Source organism: Saccopteryx bilineata, chromosome 4, assembly GCF_036850765.1.
Source record: "Saccopteryx bilineata isolate mSacBil1 chromosome 4, mSacBil1_pri_phased_curated, whole genome shotgun sequence".
Lineage (NCBI taxonomy): Eukaryota > Metazoa > Chordata > Mammalia > Chiroptera > Emballonuridae > Saccopteryx > Saccopteryx bilineata.
Window position 1 is genome coordinate 5591540 of NC_089493.1, and position 27977 is coordinate 5619516.

General features: G+C 56.2%; 1 protein-coding gene across 4 annotated transcripts in view; it reads right to left on the minus strand.

Annotated features, from left to right (window-relative positions):
* The window catches only part of WDR25 (WD repeat domain 25), a 150453-nt gene that overhangs the window by 42796 nt on the left and 79680 nt on the right, over positions 1 to 27977 (minus strand). For all 4 annotated transcript variants that reach the window (XM_066276358.1, XM_066276360.1, XM_066276359.1 and 1 more), the window contains 2 exons: positions 26111 to 26258; positions 13186 to 13316 (listed from right to left, as the gene is read on the minus strand). In XM_066276358.1, the coding sequence (XP_066132455.1) occupies positions 13186 to 13316; positions 26111 to 26258 (279 nt within the window). The remainder of the gene's footprint in view (positions 1 to 13185; positions 13317 to 26110; positions 26259 to 27977) is intronic.

Genomic DNA, 27977 nt, shown 5'->3' on the forward strand with positions numbered 1-27977 from the left:
ATTTAGCTACTTTTTTGTTCTTCAGAGTACTCCCCACTCCTGGCAGACAGGTGGGTCCGCACAGGTGTGCAGTCGCCCTCCTCCTGTCTGTCCCCGTCCCTGTCCTGGGAGGTGGTGGCTGCAGGTGCAGGAGGGCTCAGGGCAGGCTGGGGGCAGGCTCGGGCGGCACTGGCGTCCTCAGGAGACAGGGCCAGGGGGCTGTGGGGGGCGGAGCGGGCGTGAAGCCCAGCGGCTGAGGAGCAGACAGAAGGGACGGGACAGGGCCCGGGCTGGCCCACAAGGCTCCCTGGCGCATGTCAGTGAGACACGCCAGCAGGTGGGGCCCACCTCACCCTGGGAGCTGACCTGCCCCGTCACCCGCGCGGAGCCTGTGCACGTGGACGACCTGCACAGCCGCTGCGCCTGCTGGCCCCAGGACAGGAAAGCCCAGGTGTCCGGGCGCTGAGGGGAGGGTGGCCTGGAACCTGCGCCATGGTTCTGGCTCGGTCGGGGACGAGGTGTTGTCTGCGGCTTCTCTGAATCCTGCACACCAGGAAGATGCTTGCTGGCAGGTGCTCAGCACACATTCAATGAATAAATGAAGGGGACGAGCCACATAACCACAACTTTTCAGAGAAACTGTGCATGTGAATGGCTGTAATTAAAGACTGAGAGCTCTGCCTGATGTGAGAGGAGCCCGCAGAGGCTGAGAGAGACGCCACCCTCGTGTCCTCTCTGAATGCAGCGAGAGGGCCACTCGGCGCCGCCTAATTACAGGACACAGCACGTGGCTCCTCCTCAGCACATCAGTCACCTTGCTCGCACCATGCCAAACCTGCTAACGAGCGCCAGGCGCTCCTCATCCGGGCGGAAAGAGGGGGCCTGGCTGCCGGGAGAGGCTGCCCACTAACAAGGTACACGCAGCGGCCACGAGCCACTTCTACACCGCCGTTCGCACCCCCATAACTGGGGGGGCCTGTGGGGGGGCGTGAATGGATGGTACACACGTTCCTAGAGCCATAAAACCTCTACAGAGCCGGCTGCAGGCTCGCCGGGGTTGGTACAGTCCCTGGGACCAGAAATAGCAACTGAGCCACGGACCCGCGGCGGCTCCCACGAGTCTGGGCGCCAGGCTGTTCGGACCCTCATGTCCCCAGCCCCTATGCAGCTCACATTCCAGTAGGGGGGCGACACTTGCCAGGCTGCTAAAACCACAGCTGAAAGAGGGAAGGGGATACCCAATCCAGGAGGGTTTCGGGGAGAAGCTCCAAGAGGGGAGACATCAGTGGAGACCCGTAGGACAGGCGACAAGGGGCCAGGAAGAGGGGACATTCAAGGCCAAGAAAAAATATATTCAAAATCCACCAAGGCCTGACCGGGCAGTGGCACAGTGGATAGAGCACTGGGCTGGGATGCAGAGGGCCCAGGTTTGAAGCACCGAGGTCACCATCGTGAGTGCAGGCTCACCAGCTTGAGTGTGGGGTTGCTGGCTTGAGCCCAAAGGTCACTGGCTTGAAGACCAAGGTGACCGGCTCGAGCAAGGGGTTACTCGGTCTGCTGTAGCTCCCCGGTCAAGGCACATATGAGAAAGCAATCAATGAACAACTAAGGTGCCACAAAGAAGAAATAATGCTTCTCATCTCTCTCCCTTCCTGCCTGCCTGTTCCTATCTGTCCCTCTCTCTGAATCTCTCGCTAAAAAAAAAAAAAAAAATCCACCCGGGCCCCCCAACAGCCTTTCTCCCCGCTGATTACAAGTAAAACCCTGGACAAAACAAAAAGCCATCCCTGAGAACTCTCTAAGTAGACAAAAGCAGATTGATTGGGAAGAGAGGTCAGAACTTAGAGAAAGGACCGGCACAGAGGAGAGCTGCTATTTTATTTTCGATTTTGTTTTCTTCTTCTTTTTTTTTTTTTCTTTCTTATTTCTCTCTAACAGCTTTGACCTGAGAGCAGGCCCCCGTGGAGCTGCGGTGGCAGCTTCCAACTACAGAAAGCAAGAAGTGATGGAAGCGAGCAGAGAAATACACAACTCCACAATTACAGCTGGAGGCTCCGACACTCTTCTGTCGACTGCTGGAAGAACAAGTTGACCAAAAAATGAGCAAGCCACAGAGGAAGGACCTGGACAACACCATCAACTAACATGACCAACTGCCATCCATAGAGCAAGCCACCCAACTACAGCAAAGGACCCGTTCCTCCCCGGGGCACAGGGCGTGGTCAGCAAAACAAGCCTTAACCCGGGCCACTGAACTCACCCTAATAAAGTCTAAAAGAACTGAAATCATACAAAGTATGTTTTCTGACCACAACAGAATTAAACTGGAAATTAATAGCAAAAGATAGTTGGAAGACCCTTACATGTTTAGAAACTAAACAAGATACACTTCTCAATAACCCATAGATCAAAGAAGAAATAAAAATAAAATGAGAAAATATTTTTTGGATTGAATGAAAATTTAAATACACAACATATCGAAATTTGTGGGATGTGCTCAGAGGAAAATGTATCAAATTAAAATGCTGACAGCCGGACCAAGTAGTGGTGCAGTGGATAGAGCGTCGGCCTGGGACACTGAGGACCCAGGTTCAAAACCACAAAGGTTGCCGGCTCAAGCATGGGATCATAGACAGGAACCCATGGCTACTGGCTTGAGTCCAATGGATCACTTGAGCAAGGGGTCACTGGCTTGGCTAGAACCCCCTGGTCCAGGCATGTACGAAAAAATAATCAATGAATAAGTAAGGTGCTGCAACTATGAGTTGATGCTTCTCATCTCTCTCCCTTGCTGTCTGTCTGTCTGTCCCTGCCTGTCTGTCTCCCTCGTTAAAAAAAAAAAAAAGATGGCATTAAAAAAAGACTTCAAATCCACGACTAACTTGCCAATTTAAGAAATTAGAAAAAAGAAGAGTGAGTTAAACTCAAAATAAACAAAAAATAAAAGTAACAGAAATTAATGAAGTTGAAAATAGAGAAACAATAGAGAAAAATCAATGTTTCATTGACATGATCGATAAGACAGAAAAATCTCTAGCCACACGGAGAGGGGGGGGGGGAAAAAGACCCAAATATCATTATCAGGAATGAAAGAAGAGAGAGAACCTAAAAACACTGAAAGGATAATGAAGGAGTATGCTGAACAAGTGTGTGTATATAAACTTAATAACTCAGACGAAATGAAGCAAGTCTTTAAGGGATGCCAACGAGCAAAGCTCATGCATGATGAACGATCCCGGCTGCAGAGCCCCCTAGAAACCGCTGGAAACCCACTTCACACCATGGAGATGCCACTTCGCACCCGCTGCGGTGGGTTAGCGAGAAGACAGATAACCGTGCTGGTGAGGACACGAGGGCTGGACGCCTTGGACGTTGCCGGTGGGCATGTAAACGGTGCAGCTGCAGCCTGGTGGCTTCTCCAAAGGTTGCCCGTTGAGCTGCCATATGGTCCGGCACTCCCACTCCGAGGCAGAGCCAGAGAGAGAGGAAAACGCGGCCACATAAACACTTGTACACAGATGTGTGTAGCAGCACGACTCACAGCAGCCAAAATTTAAACACGAATGTCCATCAGCCAGTGAATGGATCAACACAGCGTGGTCTGCTTACACGATGGAATATTGTCACGCACAGAAAGGGCACAAGGTGCCCACACAGGCTGCAGCCTGGAGGGACCCTGACACTGTGGTCCCTCGGTGAGAGGGGCCAGACTCCAAAGACCACATCGTGCGTGATTCTGTTTCTACAAACTGGCCAGAACGGGCGAATCTACAAAGTCTGGAAGGATATCCTCGTTGCCTAGGGCTGGGGTGGTGGTGAGGGGTTGGGGTGACCTCTAAAGGGCCCAAGGTTTCTTTTTGAGGTGATAAAAATGTTCTAAATGGACGGCGATTGTTGCATAAGCAAGTATACTAAAAGCGAGTACTGAACTGTATGACTGTGAACGCACTGTGTGCAAAGTGCCCGGCGTCTCCCACTGTCCACCCGGTGCTGGAGCGCCCCGCGGGTTTTCAACAGGAGCGGCTTGCCGGCCACAGAAGTGCCGCGGAGGCAGGCTGCAGAGGAGGGGCGAGCGGGAGGCAGCTCTCGGGTCTGGACTCCATGCAGCACCTCCGTGGCTGCACCCACGGCTCTGGGCGCCCAGGAGACACCCACGGACGCCCCAGCGCCTGCGAGGGCAGCCCTGCGGCTGACAGGGGCATCAAACGTCAGAGAAACGCGCGGCCCCTCGCAGACGGGGAGCTCCTGCAGGAAAAGGCTCAAGTCACCCCGGGCCCTGGGACAACGCCTCGCGTCCGGTGGTGGCCCAGATGGTTGTGCCACCAGTGAGCGCAGTGTCCTCTCCCTGCGACCAGGAGAGGGAGAATTTAGAAAAAGACCTGGGTTCACCTCCAAGCCCCACAGCGCTGCGCCGAGAGCCGGACCTTTCGGAATGGGTTTCCTCACCACGGGGGCGGAACGGCTGCCATCCCAAGGGTGCTGGGTTAAGATGAAAGGCCTGAGGCTGCATGACCGCCCCCATCCTGTTCACAGCGGGGTCCCTGACGCCAGGCACGGAGCTGCACGCTGCAGGGCTGAGCCAGCAAACTCATGGGCTTTCCCAGGCAAGCCGCCCAAGGACAGAACACACAGCGCGCATCGGTGAAGCCCAGGGGTCCCCAAACTTTTTACACAGGGGGCCAGTTCACTGTCCCTCAGACCATTGGAGGGCCGGACTATAAAAAAAACTATGGACAAATCCTTATGCACACTGCACATATCTTATTTTAAAGTAAAAAAACAAAATGGGAACAAATACAATATTTAAAATAACAAGTAAATTTAAATCAACAAACTGACCAGTATTTCCATGGGAAGTAGGCTCCTCTCACTGACCACCAATGAAAGAGGTGCCCCTTCCAGAAGTGCGACGGGGGCCGGATAAATGGCCTCAGGGGGCCGCATGTGGCCCGCGGGCCGTAGTTTGGGGACCCCTGGTGAAGCCTGTCTGCGCTCCAGACGAAAGCTCCACTCACAGTGCGAGGAAACCGCCAGGGAGTGGAGTCAAACCACCCGGCTCAAGGTCTCACCCCACAACCCACCAGCCGTGTGCTACCTGCTAGAAACTTTCTGAGCCTCGATGCCCTGTCAGTGGAATGGGGTGAGTGCCTGGCACCCCTCCCGGGACTGTGGTGCAGACATGAGCTATACTAGAATGTCAGAACAGAGCCCAGCAGGTGGTGAGCGCCCGGGGCGTGCCACTCCCATCAGTCCCGGCTGTTGGCAGGGACTCGAGAGCTCCCAGTGCCACTGGACAGTCAGGCGGTGGGCACCCCAGAAAGACCAGGAACCTCCCACAGTCACACGGCTTTCTGCACCAGGCTCTCAGGCGACCTCCCCACCCCCACCCTCTGCCTCCATTAGTCTCCTGCCCTCATCTGCATAAAAACTTTGATTTGAGGCAAAACTTGGAACTGCAGAGAGTACAAAGAGTCCAAATAAAAAGCCTGTTTAATATAGAGCCGATGAAAGAGACAAATTGAAAGTAATCAAAACCTCATTAGGGCAAATAAGCAACCTGCCCACAGTGCCACGGAAACTGATGGCGCCAAGCGCCACGGAGCGGAGGCACCGGGCCCTCCAGACACCCGGCATCCATGGAATGCAAATTTCGGGACGACCTCACCCACACGGGCAGAAACCCTGCAAAACTCCGCTCAGGATTCTTACCGAGGCGCTCAGCCCGGACCCCAGGCCAGTGGTCCGCAGTTCTGTCCGTACGTTAGGACCACCTGAGAGGTTTCAAACACTCCGATGCCTGGGCTGCCTCCAGATGTGGGTGGGGCCAGGCAGCAGCATTCTCTAACACTCCCCAGGTGCTTCCGACCGCTGTGCTGTAGGCCAGCAGCCCGGGTCAGCAGCCACCGGCGGCTTTCCCAGCTTGCACCACTGCCACTCGGGGAAGGGTGCCCACAGCCGCGTGCCAGATGACAGGCGACCACGCGGTGGCTCAGGTCCTGCTTCCGCTGGGTGAGTCCACTGCCTGGGGTTAGGGCTGTTGGACATTCATGCAACAGCTGGCCGCCTTGGATAGGCGCTGGGGACACAGCAGCAAATGAGGCCAACTCCTGGCCTCAGGGGCTTACGCTGTGCCGGGACACCAGTGAGGGGCTGTGACAACCAGAGCTGAGATGGGGCAAGCCAGCGGCCCCGCCCCTACAACCTGCACGGTAGGACGCACACCTGCAGGGGGCCGGGATCTGATGGACAAGGAGGTCAGAAACTAACTCAGGATCTAGAAGTCAAGATGGAAAGGCAGGAGGAAGGGAGGGAGGAAGGGAGGGAGGGAAGAAGAGAGGGATCCGTGTGGAACCAGCACAGAATCAAAGGTGAGCTGGCCTGTCAGAGCCTATCTTATCATGAGAACTGACCCAGAGCGCCGGGGCAGGTGTTCCAGGGGCCCGCCGGTGGCCGGTGGCCGATGGCCGTGGGGAGCCAAGTGGAGCCGTGCAAGGGCAGGTTCGCGGGCCGGCCGCCTTCAGGAGGAGGGGGAACTGGGGCCGTGTGCCCTAGATTTCCCACAGCTGCTCCAATTTCCAGGGCCCGTCCTGCGCGGCAGCGAGGTGTTTGCTGAGGCTGGGGTTCCATAATTTCGTCTTGCAAAAAGGGTGCTTTTTGAGCTTCTGCAGTTTTTCTACAGAGTTGATAGATGAAACGAGGGGAAATTCTGATTTCCTACCTTAACTTGGCTGCAACTACACAGTCATCTTCAAGTGAACTTTAAAGCACCCTGAGTGTTTCCCACCGAGCTGGTGGCCCTGGAGAGCTGGGCCCACGTCTGACACAACAACTCTGCAGTCCGGGCTGGGCACAGAGTCGGGGCCCTGGGCAGCTGGAAACATGTGCAGCTTGCAGCTCTATTACCTACCAAACGCGGGGGGCACGAGGGCTCAGACCTGGCTGTGAACTGCAGCGTGGAGACCACCATGCCATACCTCGTCGGACGCAGGATCTCCCAAGTCCTCTGCCTCCGTCCACACTTCTGGAATGACCAGCTGCCACGAGCTGCAGCTAACCTTAGATCTCAGGGTGGCCACTGCCCCTGAGCTGTGGGCACGGGGGTGCTCCTGCAAGGCTCCATCACAGGAGTGGGGCAGCTGACCCCCTCAGTTCATTCGAGAGGACCCCCCTCCCGAGCAGCTGCTCTGGGCTGGGCCCTGTGGGCGATGCTGGGGCCCAGACACAACTTGGCTCAGCGCCCCCCCCCCCCAGGTGGTTGTAAGTGAACACCTGTTGGATGGAGGAGTTTACAGTCAAGTAAGAAGTTCAGGAGCTGTCATTAAAATAGTCACAGTTGGTGCAGGCCAGCCAAGGACGAAGGCCAGGGGCACTCACGGGAGAGAAGCAGGGGACCGCTATGCTCAGACGCCTCTGGGCCCTGGCTTCTAAGTGTGGTCCACAAACGATCCTCCTCTGCAGCTCCTGGGAGCTGGTCAGAAAGGCAGCCTGGGTGTTTGTGTCCCCCCAAATCCGTGTGTTGAAGCCCTAACCCTCACCGTGATTGGGTTTAGACGAGGTCCCGAGGGAGGAGGCCTGTGACGGGACTGGTGCTCTCACGAGGGGAGGATGAAGAGACCAGAGCTTCTGTCCCCAGCACGTGAGGACACAGCGCAAAGGCGGTGTCTACAGGCCAGGAAGAGCCCTCACCTGACCGTGTGGCACCTGAGCTTGGGTTTCCAGCCCCCAGAACTGTGAGAAGGGAATTCCTGTGGTTTAAGGCCCCAGTCTGGGGAATTTGGTTATAGCAGCCCGAGCAGAATGAGACACTCTCCCCGCCCCGGGCCTGCCGGAACAGAATCGGTGTCCTAACAAGAACCCAGGTGCTCTCCTTCCTGTACACACATGACCTGGAGAAGCCCAGCTTCAGAGACGGCTTCACCCCCCTCTTTACTGTACCGAGTGGGGAACCATGGCTGACAGAGGCTTTAGCCGAAGGGATTTGCCTAAAACCACCCAAGTGAGTGAGGGGGCAGGGGAGAGTACAAGCCCAGGGGTCCAGTCGCCCAGGCCAGGAGCACTGGAGGCCAGGAAGGGCGGCTGGAGGGAGACCCCCCACAGAGACATGATGATCAGGCCACAGCAGCTTGGGTGCCAGTCCACACCCACGTTCAAGGCAGAAGAGTCAGCAAATTCTGTGCAGGCAGCAATGAGACAGCTCTGGCCGAGCACGTCGTGCTGACCTGCTCAAGTAGCCGGGCACTTGGCAGTAATGAGGAGTGGGATGGGGCGGAGAGACTGGCCAGGAAGAGCAGAGGAGCCAAGCAGCCCATTTGCTGTAATGAATTGGGCTGGAGCAGAGGCGTCCGAAATCCCAACATGCACCACTTGGCTAAGCTTAAGGAATCATAAAATTGCAGGACTGGAAAGTACTTCTCAGACTCGGTTGTCTGAGACCCTGGCCTTGCGGCCATGCTCTGGGGGTGGGCGCACCCACTCAGGACACCTCCACTCTGGTCAGAAATCTACCCCTGACCTTCAAAATGCTGACTCGCCTGACCCAGCAATTGAGGTTCTGGGACCCAAGTTTAAGGAAATATACCCCCACACCTCCAATATGGAAAATACTATATACAAAAATGCGAGTCTTACAGAGGAATGTGTAAGAACGTAGACCAGGATGATCATTCAGGGTCACAACGAGAGAGAGGAACGCCTCAGACACCACCGACTGGAAGAGACCTTCTCTGAGCACACGGTTTCCTCAAGGAGGCCCAGGAGAGGCTCAGGGACACCCACCTTGTCGGCAAGATCAGGACAATTCAGTCCCAACACTCAACAAGGTGACAGATGTCACAGCCAGATCTATTCACAGCTGGGGTCAGCCAGGTTGTAAAATGTTTGGCTTTGCAGGCCACGTGGTCTCTGCTATGACTACTCAGTTCTGTCACGTAATCTAAAAGCAGCCACAGGCGATACATAAAGGACTGTGACCGTGTTCCAATAAAACTTTATTTATAAAAACAGGCAGGGCCCTGGCCGGTTGGCTCAGTGGTAGAGCGTCGGCCTGGCGTGCAGGAGTCTTGGGTTCGATTCCTGGCCAGGGCACACAGGAGAAGTGCCCATCTGCTTCTCCACCCCTTCCCCTCTCCTTCCTGTCTGTCTCTCTCTTCCCCTCCTGCAGCCGAGGCTCCATTGGAGCAAAGATGGCCCGGGCACTGAGGATGGCTCCATGGCCTCTGCCTCAGGCGCTAGAATGGCTCTGATGGCAACAGAGCAATGCCCCAGATGGGCAGAGCATCGCCCGCTGGTGGGTGTGCTGGGTGGATCCCGGTCGGGTGCATGCCGGAGTCTGTCTCTCTGCCTCCCTGCTTCTCACTTCAGAAAAATACAAAAAATAAATAAAAATAAAAACAGGCAATGGGCTGGAGTTAGCCCCAGGCTGCTGTTTTGCTGGCCGCCTGACCTCCATCCTCACATCTACCACTTTTCAATCACAAAATGGGATAGAAGGGTGCCCAAATGTCTAACTGTGGGGAAGTGTTTAATAAGCTGAGCCATTTGGAGTCGGCTCATTCGAGTCACATTTATCGAGTGCCTGCTTACGTCAGACACTGCTCTGAGTGCCGGGCAAGTGGCCAGTCAGCCACGCCCGCTGCACCAAAGGGAGGTCCCCAAAATTCTGCAGGAGCATGAGAGAGCAAGGGAACCCTTACAGTACTCTGAGAAAACCTCAAACGTTGCTAAGGGTCCCTTTGGTTGGCTCCACCACCCCTTCTCTCCTTTCCTTCTATTTTGTTTCTTCCCCCCCCCCACGACCACTTATTACTTTTACAACAAAACAGGCCTCTTGGCTGTATTTAAAAGGGGAAGCGTGTGTTAGTTTTAAGCTGAGGCCTGTGTCCCTCCTGCTTCTACCTACAATCACTCTCCAGCTGCACCTGACAACAGTCAGAAAAGGCCTGGTTGGCTGGGCCCTCCGTGGACCTTCCCACGCTGGTCAGGAAGGGGCGTGGCGTTCAGCACCCAGGACAGCGCCCAGTGAGCTCAGCAGGAAGCCACCCAGGTGGGAGCCCCTCCCAAGGAGCCTGGGCCCCCGTCCTCCCGCCCTCCTGCTGCGTCCAGATGAGGCGCTCACAACACCCATCAGAGGACACAGCTGAGGCCGGAGAGAGCTGTCCCCTGAGCCCCATTGATGCAGGTGGGCCTGGGCCCTGTGGCAGTCGGACGGCTGCTAAGAGGGAAGGAAAACCAAACACGGCACAGAGCCCTCTACCCACAGCACTAGCTCGGGGGAGAGACTCCGACACGCCAGCACCAGGAACGGCAACATCTGCTCCCAGCTGCTTCTCCCTGGGCCTTGTCAGAGGGCGTCGGCTGGTGCCGGCCCGGGAGAAGATCCATTCCTTTTAACAAACTCCTAAATCAGACGGCCTCCTTGGTGAGTCATTTCTGACATGTTTGATCTTTGAGGCTAAAGGGAAGAGCACCTTTAAGAGACATGGCCCTCGGCAGGGGCCGGGGTCTCAGGGGGTCCCGTGACCGTGAGACTCCAGCTCACACAGCTTTCCAGTGTCCTCCACATATAACGTATTCATATCCCAAACAGAAGTGTTCTGGTGTTTTTCTAAAACTCCACTCCGTCCACTTCTTTTGGGGGATCTTTTCTCTCTTTTCCAAATATTTTTGTAAAAAGATTTTCTTTGTAAAAAAAACAAAACAAACAAACAAAAAAAACCACTTTATTTTCCGTCAACCTTATTTCTGTTCTGTTTAGGCATTTAAGAGACGTCTTCGGATCAAGTTCCCACGCCCGTTAGAGAAACTGCCTCCACTGCTAGGTTCCCTCGGACGCCAGCAGTCCTCACCTGCTGGGCAGGGCCTCCCTGCTGGGCCCAGTGCTTCCAGAAGCACGGGACTGACTTCCAAACCCAGCCTTGCAGGCGTGGCCTCACCTCCCTCCACCGTGGCCCCGGCCACGCACACCGGCCTCCGCTCAGGGCAGTGCAGGCCCGCTGGGGGCGGCCCCTGTCCGGGCAGCCTGCGGGGAGCACCTCTGGTGCAGATGCAGCAGGTGGGACCCCTCAGGCTAGCACGCTGAGTCCCGAACGGAGGAGGGCACTGACACTCCCACCTTCTTCCAGAGTCAAGTTCGACACAGGTCTACCGTGAACTACCTGGGGACGCTAGCAGTGGCTGTGCACCTCCTTCGGACCGGGCAGCGCTTCTCGGATCTTGAACACCAGCCCTCCTGACCTCATTGTGCCCCCAAGAGAGTAAAAACGGGGTTCTTCCTCACAGAAACCCCTCCTCAGCCCGGAGCCTGGCACCCGCTCCTCACGAGCCTGCCGTGGCTCCCTCTGCTAATCCAAACCAAGACTCCTGGCACCGGCAGCCTTCCAGCCTGGGCCTGTCCCAGCTCCTGGAGCCCGTGCCGAGCAGAATCGGGCAGGCCGCCGGCCCCTGCCCACAGTGCCTATTCCCACCCCGTCCTGCACACTCGGCATGACTGCCTTCCTCCCTCACCCACCCACTCAGCCAACCAAGATTTGCTGAGTGCCTGCTATATGCCAGGCACTGTTCTAGAAGCTAGAAGTCAGCAACAAACAGACAAAAATCCCTGCCCTAGAGGATGGTATGTCTGTGTGGAGGGAGACGGGCAAATAAATGAACATGGAAACTCCGCAGTATGCCAGGCGATGATGAATGCCCGAGGGGAAGTGAGGTAGCAAAGGAGGCCACTGAGTGCTGGGACGGGCGGTCAGAGATGGCCTCCCTTGAGAGGTGGCATTTGAGCAGAACCTTGTAGAAGGGAGGGCACGAGCCTCTAGAAGAAAACCGGGAGAAGAACATTCCAGGCAGAAGCTGCAGCAAGTGCAAAGGCCCTGAGGCAGAAGTGAGCTGCTATGCTCTGGGAAAGGCAAGGACGCCAGCAGGGCTGCAGGCCATGAGAAGGGGGTGAGAGCAGGGCCACTGCAGGGACCCTGGCTTTCACGGTGACCGAGACCGGGGCCTGGAGGGGTCTGACCAGAGGAACGACACATCTGACTTGCACAGTAAGAGACCGCTCTGGCCTCCAATGGCTGAGAATAAATGTGTGAGGCAAAGGGGAAAGAAACACCAGGCAGAAAACGATTGGCAATGATACCAGCGAGAGGCCAATGGCAGCTTAAACCAGACTCACGACCAGATTTCCTGGCAGGTTGAGTCGGGGGGGGGGGGGTGGCAGAGAGCAGAGACGGGGGGGGGGGGATCCTAACGGTTCTGGCTTGAATGACTGGGGGGATGAGGTGGCCGTTTGTGAAGTCAGTGAGGCGACGGGGGCAGCAGGCTGTGAGGGGCAGGACTGGAGGGCACTTCCCTGCGGGACTGATGGGGACCAGCCTTTAAGCCCCAGAAAGGAGAGCAGTCTCCTCCAAGAAGCCTTTCGCACACCAAGCTAAAAGCCCTCACCCTCTGGCTGGGCCCTCCTTCCTCCCTTTCCTCCCTTCCTCTTCTCTCGCTCACACACACACACACAGTCACACTCACACACACACACAGCACTCCTCCATACTAGTTATCTGTATCCACACGTGATTATCTTGAGTTAACCCAAGGCCGAGTCAGTTTACATTATCTGGAAGCATCTGCACATAGTAGATGCTCAATAAATACTGCTGGTGCCTGACCTATCCAGGCGGTGGCGCAGTGGATAGAGCGTCGGACTGAGACACAGAGGACCCAGGTTCAAAACCCCGATGTCGCCAGCTTGAGCGCGGGCTCATCTGGTTTGAGCAAGGCTCACCAGCTTGAGTCCAAGGACACTAGCTTGAGCAAGGGGTCACTCAGTCTGCTGTAGCCCCCCAGTCAAGGCACATATGAGAAAGCAATCAATGAACAACTAAGGTGCAGCAACAAAGAATTGATGCTTCTCATCTCTCTCCCTTTCTGTCTGTCCCTATCTCTCCCTCCCTCTCTGTCTCTGTCACAAAAATTAAAAATATAAATAAATAAATACTGTTGGTAATATGTTGTACAGAGTTGTGCCTATGATGTTTTAATAGTCTAACAACTCAAAATTGTTTTTCAAAACAATTTAAAAATTATGCTTAGCCCTGATTAGATATTAAGTGGCCATTATCCCACCTGAAGCACCCTCTATGGAGATGTTGACCTGCCCCCCCAACCTCAGTCATTCAAATTGTCCAGCTCTGCAGGGAAGGGCCAGGTGGGGAAGGTGGGAGTTACCTTGCTGGTCCTTATGTCCCAGGCTTTGATTTCCGAGCTGAAGCCTCCACACACAAAAATGCTGTGGTCTTTCGGATGGAACTTCAGGGCAGTGACTCGAAAGTTAGTCTCACCATTGAATAGCTGGGTTCCTACAACACAGAAAGAGAAGAGAGAAAAATACTCAGATAATGGAATAAATACTGTATCTTAAAGCAAAGATGCCACCTGGAACGGAGCTTACGGGCCAATGCTGCCCACCTGGGCCCGAGGTGGCCAACGGAGACTTTCTGGAAACACCACAGCAGCTGCAGCAACTCTGGCCTGGCTCTGCCACCCCCACCCTGACGGGCTGAACCCCCACCGTGGGCCAAACCTGGGGCTGGACCCGTGAGTGCTGCCCTCAGTGTGCCCTGTGAACATCAACCTGCATCTGTTCATTCAAACCACTGACCCCACTTTACAGCTGAAAAAAAAAACACCAGCACTTGGGGAGAATAAGTGGCACCCCCAAAGCTGTGCTGTTCACACAGCAGAGTCTCCTTCTGGGGTCGGCAGGTCTGGTGACATGCAGGGCGGCTCCACAGTGAGTCTCCTTCTGGGGTCGGCAGGTCTGGTGACATGCAGGGCGGCTCCACAGTGAGTCTCCTTCTGGGGTCGGCAGGTCTGGTGACATGCAGGGCGGCTCCACAGTGAGTCTCCTTCTGGGGTCGGCAGGTCTGGTGACATGCAGGGCGGCTCCACAGTGAGTCTCCTTCTGGGGTCGGCAGGTCTGGTGACATGCAGGGCGGCTCCACAGTGAGTCTCCTTCTGGGGTCGGCAGGTCTGGTGACATGCAGGGCGGCTCCACAGTGATTCTTCTGTTGGATCAGCTATCTTACCATCACCCGTCATAATCACCCACAAATGGTTTGTGACAGAGCCTGGCAGAGGGGGTGGTGTGACAGGCTGGGTGACAAACGAGAGTGTGGCATCACTCTGGCCCAAACCCACGATGCACAGGTGGTGTGGACCGTCGAGTCCCCCAGCTCTGCAGGACTCAAGTCAGCCCTCATCCCCAAATATCTGTCATGAAATGGTTGTCAAGCTCCTGTGTGCATTGAGCAGATGTCTGTGTGCCCATCTGGACGTAGGGGTGGGAGAGGTCTGGTCTGTCAGGCTCGGGGCCCTTAGCTGGTGCTGGGCCAGCACCGTCTACACGGTGGCACCTCGCACCAGAGCACTGGCTGGACTTACGTGTCCCATTCCACCCCCAGGAAGTGCAGCAAGAAACCAGGCTGGCAGAGGGAGTCATCCTCACCGCTGAAGCTCTGAAGTCGGCCTCTGTGTGTCCCCAGGGCCCAGGCCACCGGGCCGCAACCCTGCCCACACACCAGGTGCAGCGTCTGCTACACACCGCACCAGCCAGGAATGTGAAGGCGCTGATCTGCAGAGGTGCCGACAAGCGCTCCCCCAACCTACAAGGGACACAGGTAACTATCGCTGGCCCAAGGAAACTCCCCCACTGGACTGACCGGCGAGCAGTAGGGACACAAGAAGCAGTGGCCAAGAACACCAAGATTGGCCCTGGCCAGCTGACTCAACAGTAGAGTGTTGGCCCAGCATGCAGAAGTCCCAGGTTCGATTCCCAGCCAGGACACACAGTAGAAGCGCCCATCTGCTTCTCCACCCCTCCCCCTCTCCTTCCTCTCTGTCTCTCTCTTCCCCTCCCGCAGCTAAGGCTCCATTGGAGCAAAGATGGCCCGGGTGCTGGGGATGGCTCCAGTTGCAGCGAAGCAACTCCCAGATGGGCCGAGCATCGCCCCCTGGTGGGCATGCCAGGTGGATCCCGGTCAGGCGCATGCGGAGTCTGTCTCTCTGCCTCCCCACTTCTCACTTCGGAAAAATACAAAAACAAAAAAGAACACCAAGATCGCCCACGTCACTTCCTCTTACAGGAACCCAGCAGTGCATCTGCTCATTCAGTTCAGAGAGCAGCTCCGGAAGGTGGTCCTGCGTGGTGTTCAGGACCCTCGCATGCTTCGTGGAGTGTTCTACCAAGTCACCAGGTAAGGATACTAATGCCAGTGACTGTGCTCCTGAGAGTTACATAGCAGGGGCCTTCGTAATCCCCGCTGGCCAGGATCCGTGATCTCCAGACTTACACCAAGTTACAGCGAGAGCCTTCATATACCCCGCTGGCCGGGCTCCATGGTCTCTGGACTTACACCCCATCAGTGAGAACCTGTGAGCTCACATCACCAACACATGTATGTCTATTTGGTTACATGGTATGCCATGTACCAACATATTACAAACATGACAGCAAATGCCAAAAACAGAACATTTTAAAGGCTGAGACAAGAAGAAAATAACCAAGATTTTAAAATACATTGGCCCTGGCTGGGTGGCTCAATGGATGAGGTATCGCCCCGGTGCGTGAGGCCTCAGGTTTATTCTCAGGACAGGGCACGCACGAGAAACAACCCATGATGCGCAGTGAAGCGGGACAGCTGAGGGGAACAGCGAGTTGATGCTTCTCTCCCTTTCCCTCCATCCCTCCCTCTCTCTCGCTCCCTCTCTCTCTCAAATTAATGGAAAAATTTTTAAATAATAATAGTAATAATTTACTAAGAGTATCAACAAACATCTTTAGAATCATTAGTAAGTTCTAATAGTTTTAGTGAGAGCGCCAGGATTGGCTATGCTCCCGTTTTCTTCCAATGGGAACTTTTCTGTGACTCGGCATTTGAAAAATAGCTGGGTGACAGCTTTAGTTTATTCACCGGACTCTGTCCGAGCCACAGAGACCCTCCCAGAGGTACGCGGCCACCGACAGAAGATGTCCACGCCTGGCAGTGAGGGAGACGCTCCCTGCCCCGCCCAGCACTGCTGTGCAGCACGGCGTGGGGGGATGGCCCGAAAAAGCCCCAGCTCCCTTGGGGTCAAAAAACGAATGGCTCCTGCGGCTCATCACCAGAGAGTACGCCGGGCTCGGGATTTTAACAGCCCCATTCAAAATCCACTGAAATTCTCATTGAAAGTCTTTTAGAGCAGATTAGAAAAACGCCGCTCCCAGCATTTTTCAGGGCCCAGATATTAGAGTTTTTAATAGGCAACGCATTTTACATCGTGTTTGGCAACGAAAATTACATCACGATGGAAACAATTAAAAACATCTATTTTCATAATGGGTTTTCCATAGAACAAATTTTTTGGAAAGCACTGACTCTCGTTCTTTGTTAAAAGCCTCATTGTTACCTTAATGAGTAAATGTGTTGACGCTTTCCTAATATCCTCGAGGGGCCTACAATTGGCAGTCACTTGTCATCAGAGAAAATTTTGGAAACACTTGACCTTCGATAAATGAAGCCTCGACACCTCTTTAGCTCCGTGAGCCCCTTAACTAATTTTGCAACAAAATGCAATGCGCAGAGATGTTCACGGTCACCCTGTGTCATTACAGTGTTGTCAAGAGCCAGTCACCTCCTACCACCCACGGTGGGGAAGGGACTGCAAACAGCAGCCTCGCTGTCCAACCCGAGGGGCGTGGGTGAGGCAGATGCAGTTCTCCTCCCGGCGGGGTGCAGACAAGCCACTTCACACGCTGGAAAAAGAAACAGCACCCTGTGACAAGATGGACAGGGCTAAACTAAAGGGGTATTAAGTCGAGTTGATGTGGACAAAGGCCGGGCAATGATGCACCAACATGAAATGACTTCCAGTTGTACTGATAACGTTGTTGTGATACTGTTTTCTAAAAATAACTCTTCTACAAAAGGTGCCCAGGGGAACGAGCAGACTTGCGTGGGTCTGGGTGCTGTGTCTCTGTCGTGAGGTCAACAGAGAAGCAACAACGCTCCCCAGGACACAAAACACTGCCGCCAGGGAACCCACCTGACTGGGAGCCTGGTATTCCTCGAGCTTCCTTCTCCGTTCCTCTCCTGAGACTCGTCTGGAACCCCCGCTGAGGTCGGGAACCAACCATGACATGCCCAGTGAGCAAGGCCCCACCCCAGGGAGGACGGGGCCAATGGCTGCTCCCCTGTCGGTCTCCACTCGCTCGCTGGGACTCGGGGCGGCACCACTGAGCGGCCGGGCTGGGCTTCACACCTGCAGCACAGGCCGCAGCATGCTGCCTCCAGCCAGGTGGTTGGGGGACCCCACTGGAGGCAGAGGGCAGGACCCACCCTTCAGTTCCCCTGGATGGAATGGGAAGTCACAGATGCCTCTGCAGCCCCCACACCACTGAGAAGGCCCTGGTGGGCGGGGTCTTTGCCCCTGACCCAGATGGCCATGCCCACTTCTTGCTCGCTTGGAATCCACAGCCAACCCTTCCAGCCAAAAGGAAAAGCAACCTCGATCTGCCTGGAGAAAATCCTCACCCTGTTTCTTGGACCGACTGCACCTCACATATGCATATTTCAGAAGTGGCAGTGCCTTCGCCACCACCTTCCGAAAAGTACAGTGATACGTACGGTCTTGCCAACAGTAGGGAGACAAGAAGAGAAGAAAAGTGGAAGCTGAGCTGCCAAAAGATGATAATTGAATCTTTGTGGTTTAAAAAAGAAATGTACTTGAGTATGGTATTCTTCCTCAACTCCCTGAAGAGACTGAGAGAGAACGAACCTGTGTCGTCTCAGCACTAGATTCCGCAGTGAGAAGACAAGCTCGGGTTCATCTCCTCTTCCTAGTTCCACTGTAGCACAACTGGGCCTTTTCACTAGACTCCTTTGTTAAAAGGATCTGAAACTAAAAGCTTTTTAATTTTTTTAACAAGCTTCCACGTACCTAATAGGAAAGACGGAAGGAGGAAATTCTGCTCAGACGAGGCTCAGACACCAGGGTCCCAGCTGCCCCTGTCCGCACGCGCCTGGCCACGGGAGGCGGTCCGCCGGGGAGCTGAGAGTCAGGAGGACCCGGATCCCCCCCCCCAGCTCTGTCACTGCCGGTGGCGGGGCCTCGGGCGTAGCCCTGGACGCTGCCTCGCCCACACGTCCTCCTGAATGTGAGGCTGTCCGTGCCGGCTGCCCGCCCGCAGCAGGTGCGTAAAGCGCTCTAAGGCAATGCGGACAGCAAACAACAGGGCAAACTGTTACTGTTTGAAGGAAATTAAAGCCAAAACGACTAAGTTCATCCTCGACTGCATTAAAAGCTGAAGCCAAGGGATACAAGTTTCGAACTGCAGACCCCTCGAGAGATTCATGACGTGGGTTTTTTGTCATGAGGGTAAGAGAATACAGTGCTGTGGGCTGGCCTTTACGTTTTGCTAAAGGGAGATGGACAAAGGCCGGAAAGTATTTATCAGAAACTATCCTGAACATGAACACCAGCCATGCTGGAGGTGAAGGTCCTTCCCGGTCGTGCCTTTTCACACATCGAATCGCTTATTGATCACATGCTCTCCACGCGATGCTGCTTCAGGTACAGTGGTCAGTGGCTATGTAACCTTTAACCTTGAGACTATCTCGTTTGTTTACATGTCTGTTGTAGAAAATTCTATTATTCACTGCATGCTGCCTATGGGAAATTGAGTTTTAAAATATTGAATGCACTAACGCTAACTTTATTGATTTCGTTATAACAAAATCAACTAGTATAAGAACTGTTCGGATCCTCTGGAGTTAGGGGGAAAAGTCACTTCTTTTACCCCTGGAATCAAAAATGACACAAATAAACTATAAATCGTCATTAAAGCAAAAACGTGTTTAAAACAGATTGCAGAGCCCTGGCCGGTTGGCTCAGTGGTAGAGCGTCGGCCTGGCGTGCAGAAGTCCCGGGTTCGATTCCCAGCCAGGGCACACAGGAGAAGCGCCCATCTGCTTCTCCACCCCTCCCCCTCTCCTTCCTCTCTGTCTCTCTCTTCCCCTCCCGCAGCCAAGGCTCCATTGGAGCAAAGATGGCCCGGGCGCTGGGGATGGCTCTGTGGCCTCTGCCTCAGGCGCTAGAGTGGCTCTGGTCACAACATAGCAACGCCCAGGATGGGCAGAGCGTCGCCCCTGGTGGGTGTGCCAGGTGGATCCCGGTCGGGCGCATGCGGAAGTCTGTCTGACTGTCTCTCCCCATTTCTAGCTTCAGAAAAATACAAAAAAAATAAAAAAATAAAAAAACAGAATGCAGAAACTCAATCTGTTCTGCTTCCATCACTGAGAACGCTGAGAGAGAAGGCAGCTGGTGGCTCTGACCAGTTAAGTCCCCGGAGCTGTCCTTCCTCTCTCAGATAGAGAAAGCAAGGTCCCCAGAGGTGACCACCCACACGTGGCCAGGGCAGCGCTGCCTGTCCACCCCTATCAACAGCCAGGGTTCCAGGTCCGTGAGGGTCCTCCTCTTCCACTCCGCATGTCTGGTCCCCAGCCCGATCCAGATAAAACCCACGTATGGTCCCCAACACAGAGAACAGAAGTCCATGCCCCCCTCTCAGGGAGAGGGTGCCTGTTCCCGCCGGGCCTGCCTGAGGCTTGCACGTGTCCCACCACAACCCTGTGACAGTGGAATTAACCCATTTCACAGCTGGGGAAACGGGGTCTCAGCAAGGTGTGCAGGTCTGCCCGGGGCCACGTGGGTCAGCCCTGCCGAGATGGAGGCTGGACCCCTCCACCAGAGCTCGGCTCTCCGCACCCCGCAGCGCCTGCCCGCGAGCTGCCCGTGACCTTTCTGTCCTCTTAGCTCTCTGTGCTGTCCGGAGACTCGTGAGAACGCGGGGAGATGTTGACAAGGGAACGCTGGTGTTGTCGGCTCGTGGAGATTGAGCCTGTGTTCCCAGCCAGGCGGCGTATGACTCATTTCGCTAAAATCAATACCGTTCCGCTCATCCTCTGGGAAGTCTTCAGCCAGCTGTAAATTTAACCATCTTGACTCAAAGCTAACAAGAAAAGGAGATTACTAACTTTCAAATCAAACTCTCTGACTCAGAAACAGGGGCCATCTTAGCACACGGGGCCAAGAGTCCCGGCAGGGGCCGGGCAAGAGTCCGACGGGCCTGAACGTCCCCTCCGGATCAGCCAGCAATGATCTTGGACCCAGGGGACCCTACACGTAAAATCGGGGTAGTAAAACTCACTTTAAGAGGCTGTGGTGGGAATTAGAGGAAAGGTGGGTGAGACAGCACGCTCCCGACAAGTGCACAGCCCGAAAGCTGCAGCTGCAGCCGCCACCACGGTGACAGAGGAGAGAGAGGAGTGGTTGTGCTGGCGATTTCTCTCGATCGAGTCGAGCTCACTGGTCTTTATAATCTGGGCAAGACTGAATTTTCCGAATTAAAAAAAAAAAAGAAGAGTTTTCAATTTGCAAACATGGTATATATCCCAAAGGTCAGCCCTTACGTTGGTTTCCTGGAACTCAGAACTCACCCTGCAGACGGCGAACGCGCCGTGACTGTGTTTAGGCACCAGGGTCCATCGGCAGAAGTCATCTTACCTACAAGGAGCGCCAAACTGAGACCCAGTCGCCATTACACACAGAAGTAACCCTCTCCACTGCGTGTGGTCACGGTAACAAAGGAGAAAGGGCTGTGGACGGACATCCAGCTCCATGTACCCGGCCGGCTGGCATGCGCCTAACCAGCCCAGAGTAAGACAGGTACTCGTGGAGAAGGAAGTGGAAAGACCTCTGGGCGCTCTCCAGCGTGGGAGGTGCGGCTGGCAGGGTGTGTTACTGGAGTTTAAGGACATCGGACTCGTGCCCATGACTAGGGTCAGCCTCTGCCTGCAACGCTGTGTGGGAAGAGGGGAAGGCAAGGCTGAGGTCCTTCAGAGAAACTGCAAGAGGGTGCGTGTGAACCGGACGGTCATCCAGGGCTGAAGAGGGCGTGGTCTTGGAGAACAGAGACATGTACTGGAGGCTGAAAACCCGGCTTCAGTAAAGGACTGAGCTCAGAAGCAGGGTCAAGGGGCAAGGGAAAGTCACAGGAGCCTGTGTGGTCCCGCCTGCGTCACTGAGAGGGAAGGAGAGCGGCAGGGCAGGTGGGCGCTGCTCCGACCGACCTCACTGGGCTGCAGAGCCCCCCCAGACCCAGGACCCAGAAGGTGAAAACACGCGGCGTGCGCCATCAGGAGCCCCGCACGTGTGCCCACCACAGGAGGCCCACGTCACGGCCCCTTGCCAGGTACCTGCCTCCCGGTCTCCACAGGCACCTGAAGGATGCGCCACCGGGGCCCTCTGAGAGGTGCTGGGGGAAACCCGGGCTTGAGAAGCCCCGGCCCCTCCTGCTGGCTCAGTGAGGCGGCCCCTCAGAAGGCTGAGCCAGCCCGGAGCCTCTGCGGCAGCCCCGTCTCTGGCACCCGTGAGCCTGGCGCTCCTTGCCAGGGTTTCCATTTGGCTGCTGCTCGCCCTGCCCACGCCAAGTGTTCTCAGACCACCAGGGCTAACGTCTCTCCCTCCGGAGCAGTGGCGGTCGGTAGTCCAAGAAGCGTCCTTCAGCCGGTCACTTAGCTGGAGGGATCAGTCCAGATCCATCCAGGCGCGCCTGCCTCCCTCTCAGAAGCCTTGAGGTCCCCTCAGCAGGTGGTGAGCCAGCTGCCTGGGTCACAGCCAAAGACAGCTCCCCAGGAGCAGGCTTAAGCCAACTGTTTGGAGACAGGCGTGCTGAGGGCACGCCACTCCCGAGTGTCAACAGGCAGAAGCTCCGCCAGTCACACGGGCTGGAGTCGGGCCGCAGTGCCGGTGCCATCGCTGGCGGCACGGCCTCAGGCAGCTCCCAAACCCTCTCAGCCTCAGCTCTGGGTCAGTGGAATGGGGACAAAAAGCCGCCCATCACAGGATCATGTGGGGACCATATGTAGAAGAAGCAAAGGGTCTAACATCCCTTGAGCCATTTGGCGTGATGGAGGCATGGCGCACAGTGAATGCCCAGCCAGTTCACCATCCTGCTTCCTTACAGCACTTCTGTGACGGGGGCCCCAACTGTGATGCAAAAGCTAGGTGGGGGAACCGGAAGACCCTTCTGGAAAGAAAACAAGAGAAATGATCATTGGTGGGTGTAGACCCGGTGGGCCACTCACTTCCCATGCACTGTGAGCACCACCTCATTTCTCATACAGCACGAACACCCCCCACAATGATCCGGGGACACGCAGAGCAGGAGGGGCCAGCCAAGGGCAAGGGACAGCAGGGCTGCAGGCAGTGGGGTCTGAGTGGAGAGGACAAAGGGCGCATGCCATCCCGTCATGAGGAAGAAGCTGCTACCCCACCACCAGCCATGTTGTCCCGGAGAAGCAGAACGTGGAAGAGAAGCTGGGACTTCTTGTCTGTCTGCCCCCGATCCACAAGCGGACCGAGAGCCACACTAACGAGCCAGCTCAGGGAAGTATGGGGGACTTGGGGATGGAGCTGCCCAAGCCGCCCCCTTTGGGGAGATGGCCCAGCCGCTGGGGCTCTCTGGACACTCAGCCAGAACGAGGTTCTTCTCTCCCCTGGGGCAGGGACGGAGGGCGGGAAGGCACCCTTTGCTGAGTCCTCCCTGTGCCAGGCATTCTGCAGAGCGCCTCTGCGTGCCTCATCTCAGCAACCCCTGCAACGACCCCCCCAGCCAGGCTCTGCTACCCCCTCTCACAGATGCGGGGATGGAGGTGAGGGAACCTTCTCCCGGGGACACCCAGCTCGACGGGAGGGCCACAGCTGTGCCCCGCCCGGGCTCCTGTCACACGTGCACCGACAGCACTGGGCGCTGTGTCCCAGACGGGCTGGGCACGTATCAGGAGAGCTGACCACGGCACAGGAAGGACAGGGTGCCTGCCTGGCCCTGGCCAGGATCCCGGGGCTCCGGGGAGAGGTCCAGCCCTTTACCTCGCAGGCCTGAACGGTCAGGCTGGGGGCGGCTGCCCGGGGAGGCCAGACGGTGCGAGAAAACAGCCCTGCTTAGAACTGAACCGGCTCGCCGGGGGCTTCTGAGGAGACGCTGACTCACAGGGCAGGCGACCCCGGGCCCTGGCGAAGTCAGTCGGCCAGCATTCTCTGAGGCCGCCTCAGCCTAATGCACCAGAGACGTTTTGTTAGGAAGATTACAGACTGAAACGGGAGCATCAGAAATAATTAATCTGTGAGCGGATTTTATTTAAGTGTTGATTCATGGTTGGTCTATAAGCCAACGGCCCGTCAGAACTATAAATTAACAAGATAAAATGTGGCTGGCCCTCTGTATTTCAGGCCGGGTATTGACGTTTTAGAATCCGCAGATTCTTAACTGTATTGATTGAGGACACCAGGATAAATGGCCTTGGCGCCAAGTCCCCATTAACGACAATGGGCACCGAGTGACTAATTCCCAGAGCGCCGCGGTGAGAACGCCCTGCGTCGCCTTCTCCTGCCAGGGAGTCCTAATTAGATTGAAATGAAAAAGCCAAATCACTAAGGGCGGGAAGAGGCAGTCTAGTAACGAGGGGCATCAGACTCGGTGTCGAGAAAGGACAGATGTCAGGCCAGGCCGAGAGCCACCAGGGCCGCACGAGCCCGCCCAGCCCCTGCTACAGAGAGCACCCAGCACCCCGCGTCGGGGGCGGGGTGCATGGGAGGGACGCACCCCACCCGGCAGCTGCCCAGTAAGGGCCAGCCTCCCCTCCTCCTCCTCCTCCAACAGCCCTGGTCAGATGAAGGACACCCGAGGACCACCAGGACAGGCCCCCCAGCCTTCAAGAGCTCCCCCACTAGCCAGGGGCATGGACATAGAAACCAAACAGCCCCTGAGCAGGAGAGCCCCATCTTAGAGCTGGAGGGCTTCCCCAAGGAGGAGGGCCAAACCGCTCATCCCTGTCCCCGCTGCCCCGCACAAGGGACAAAGGACATCCAGCATGTTCGCCACCGTAGCCCAGCACCTGGCTCTGTACACAGCAGGTGCTCAATAAGTGCTGAGTAAATGAAAGTGGCGCTTCAACAAGTGGCCCAGGTGGCGAATGCCGTTCCCAGCAGAGGGGGCGCAGGGGAAAGTCCCCATCACCTCTCCGACTGAATGGCAAAGCTCCGAGGGCAGGGCCGTGCCTTCCCGCTGCCCCCTGGCGCATTGCAGCTGGAGGGGCCCATGGGGCGGGGCCAGATGGCTTCTCTCCGGCCACAGCTCTGCCACCACGGGCTGGGCAGCTGCCTCGCTCCTCCAGCTCTCCACTGGCCTCGGGCACACCCAGCCAGCTGAGCAACCAGGAAAACCTGCCCAGAGAGCTCCAGCCTCAGCAGTGGCCCCCTGCTGCCCCCTGCTGCGGCAGTCCCTGACTCGTCAGGCGGGAGGACTCTCTCCAAGTCCAGAAATTTCAGCACCACCCTCAACTCACACACACTCACACGCACGGTGGCAGTGTCTGTTTCACATCCGTTGATTGAGAAGATGGAGCATGACAAGGGGACACCAGGAATCCATTAATGTTATCAAATAAACTTGTATTCGATTAACCCCACAGCATAACCAGCATGTAAAAAGCATCCCTGGACTCGGAGGCGGGCGGCGGTCCCCACGGGTGCTCAGTGACCCCGCAGTGGGAAACGTGCCTGGGGAACGTGTGCCCCATGAGCCTGGCATGTCCTGAAGCTCAGGCCCCCGTTCCTGCACCCCCGACTCACCTCCCCCAGTGCCCTGCCCCCACATTCCCACACACGCCCCATGGTTCATGCTCCCGCGCCAGCTCGATCCTCATGGTTCTGCCTGCTGAGAACCCGCTTCCCACCCACCCAACCATACCCCTGACCCCAGATCTCTGTTCCCCCTCACTCCTGCCTCAGCTCAGGTTCCTTTTCCTCCAGGAAGTCTTCCAGGCTACCTATTCTCGCTGCATCTCTGTGACCTGGGATTCTCTCTGCACTTCCGTGTCCCCAGTAGCCTTGAGCTTCTCCGGGGTGGGTCCTGGGTCTCCAACACTGAGCACAGCTTACTGAGCGTGCAGGTGGCAGAGTGTCAGGGCAGGCAGCAGGCTCCGCAGCCTGGCAGACCTGCATGTGTCCCGCTGTCTCTACCTCCTGGCTCGTACCCCTGCACCAGGGTGTAAAACAAAGACCCCAGAGGCAACAGCCTATAAGGGTGACTGAGCCTAACGAGACCCCTCCACAGCCCAGTAGACAAGCACGCTCAATGTGGGAGACGCCCCACGGCCACCCCGGACCCCCCCAGTGCCTGCCCTCCCTGCACCTCCTCCGAGCTGCTGGGGAGGAGCCAGGCACGCCAACCCCGGAGTTACCACCCCTGCTTGCGGGCCCTGAGACAGGTGCAGCCCCACCGCTGGGCCAGGCAGGCAGGGGCTGCCCGAGGGCTCCCTCCTGGCTCTGGGAGTGCTGCCCAGCGGAAGAGTGAACCGCTGGGGGTGGAGGAGGGGTGGGGGGGGGGAGCCCAGAGAGGAGAAGGCAGCAACTTGGGAGTCGGGCAGAGTTCTGAACCCCACTCCGCACTCCGTGGCTCTGTCCTCACCTGAACGGCCGGCGACAGGACCCCGTGCGGGGCAGCCGCTGGACAAGGTGGCAACAGCCTGTGCCGGTCACACAGATCAGTGACGGGAAGTTCACCCCACTGACTCCTGTCTCTTTTGCACCCTGCCTGTCAGGAGCCCCCTCGGATCCACCTGGCGCGTCTGCAGGTCACCCAGCGCCTTGTCGGCCAGGGCATTAAAGCAGAACTCGTCCGCGGACTCGCCTTTATGAGCTGGAATCATTGCGCACCGCCTTTCAGCGATAATGAATTGACAGGAATTCTAAACTGATTCCGACCAAAGGACACTGTGATAAAGCTCCATCTATTTCAGTACAAATTACATGTCAGAAGTTGATTAAAAAGCCACCTCTTTTATCCAGCCCCACAGCTTGGGGCTGAGACAGCCTTGGGGCTCTGTCCTCCGCGGAGAGGGCTGGTTCCAGGTGACGGCCGAGCGTGCGCCTGTTCCGAGGCCCGTCTCCCGGCGCCCCAGCATGGTCTACAGGCCGGCAGAGGCCTTTCCAAGGAGGAAGCTGCCACGGTTACCGAAAGGGGTGCCTCGGGTCGGGGTACAGAGAAACGCACCTGTTTCAAGGTCCGTGAGGCGCAGGGCACAGTCGAAGCCGCCGCTGAGGATGCGCCGGCCGCAGGGCGACCACCGGGCGGCCCGCACCGCCTCGCTGTGCAGGAAGTAGGTCTGCAGGCAGCTCCCCGAGTCCACGGCGTTCCACACCTGCGGGGCAAGCACAGCGCCAGACGTCAGCAACGGGGCTCAGCCGGGCCCTGCACGGGGAGGAGGTCTCACAGAGGAACTGGGCTCCCTTCCCCTCGTGTAACCAGCAGAAAGAACAAGGAGCAGAGGTTCGGCCTTGCCCTCTGTCCATGGAAAGGCTCAGGGCTGGTGAGTTGAAGGGGAGCTTTTCTCACAAACTTTTCTGGGGTTCAAGGAGCCCCCAAGAAAACAGCATGTCCTGCATTCTGCCACTCAGGCACCCACATTCACAGCTCTTTCCGGTCTCACCTGCATCGTTCACATTGCATCTGTCCTCCGGGACGGGGTTGTGCCAGGCCAGACCGCTACACGGGTCCTGCTGTAAGACTAAGGTCCAGAAAGGAGCCTGCCACACCTGTGCTTACAACTGGGCAAGGAGCAAACGTCTGCCCGAGGGGAGAGAAGATTCTGCCCCTCGTGCTCAAGGGGACCGCTCTCCACGGGTAATGAGCCCCAGGTGCACTTCCGGCTTCTGAAACACGCCGTGAAGCCCTGAGTCCAGAACTGCACGTTCGGAGAGCCAGGCCACTTGGGACCCGGAGGGCTGGGCTCAGCGGCCACCAGCTCTCGCCCGGGAAGCCCCACCCCCACCACGCAGTCTGGTGCTAGGTCAGGGCGCAGACAAGAACAGACCGATGTTCCTGTCTCTCTCTCTTGCTCGCTCTCTCTCTCTTACTCTCTCAGTAAAATCAATCAATTAAAAAAATTTTTAAAGAGAGGCCTTCCAAGAATGTTCAGAGAGCTCAGTCCCTTTCTTCCTTATCAGGATCCGTCGCTGGGTCTCAAACTGGAAAAATGAGAGGGCAGTGTTCACACTGAGAAATGTGGGCAGGAATGACAGAAGAAACAGCCAGAGCCTTCAGAGGAGTGGGGATTCGTGGTAGAGGGCAGAGTGCAGGGAACTGCTGGGGTTCTTTTACTTCAAAACTATAAGTCTGGCCTGACCAGGCGGTGGCACAGTGTATGTGCAGTGTTGGACTGGGAGTCGGAAGACCCAGATTCGAGACCCCGAGATCGCCGGCTTGAGTGCAGGCTCATCTGGTTTGAGCAACGCTCACCAGCTTGAGCCCAAGGTTGCTGGCTCGAGCAAGGGGTCACTCGGTCTGCTGTAGCCCCCAGTCAAGGCACATATGAGAAAGCAATCAATGAACAACTAAGGAGCCACAACGAAGAATTGATGCTTCTCATCTCTCTCCCTTTCTGTCTGTCTGTCCCTCTCTCTGACTTTCTCTGTCTCTGTCACCACCAAAACAAACAAACAAACAAAAAACCCTATAAGTCTGACTTTAACAGGAAAAAACTACAGTAAGACGAATGAACTCTATCCACAGGGTTAACAGAGTTAAAGAGTAAATATTGAGTACACAGGTCATGGTAATGCTGCATATACACAGTACGATGCCATCTAAGTTTTAGAAACACACAAAACACCACCTCACACCCAGTAGGATGGCTTCTCTCAAAACAAGAAAAGAACAGGGCTGGCAAGGATGTGGAGAATCGGGCGCCCTGGTGCACTCTTGGTGGGAATACACAATGGTCCCGCCCCTGTGGAAAACAGCGTGGCAGTACCTAAGATAGTAAGCACAGAATTACCATGCGATCCAACAATTCCACCCATTGTGCCCCAAGGGACTGAAACCAGGGTCTCAGAGGGGCTGTGCACACCAGTGTTCATGG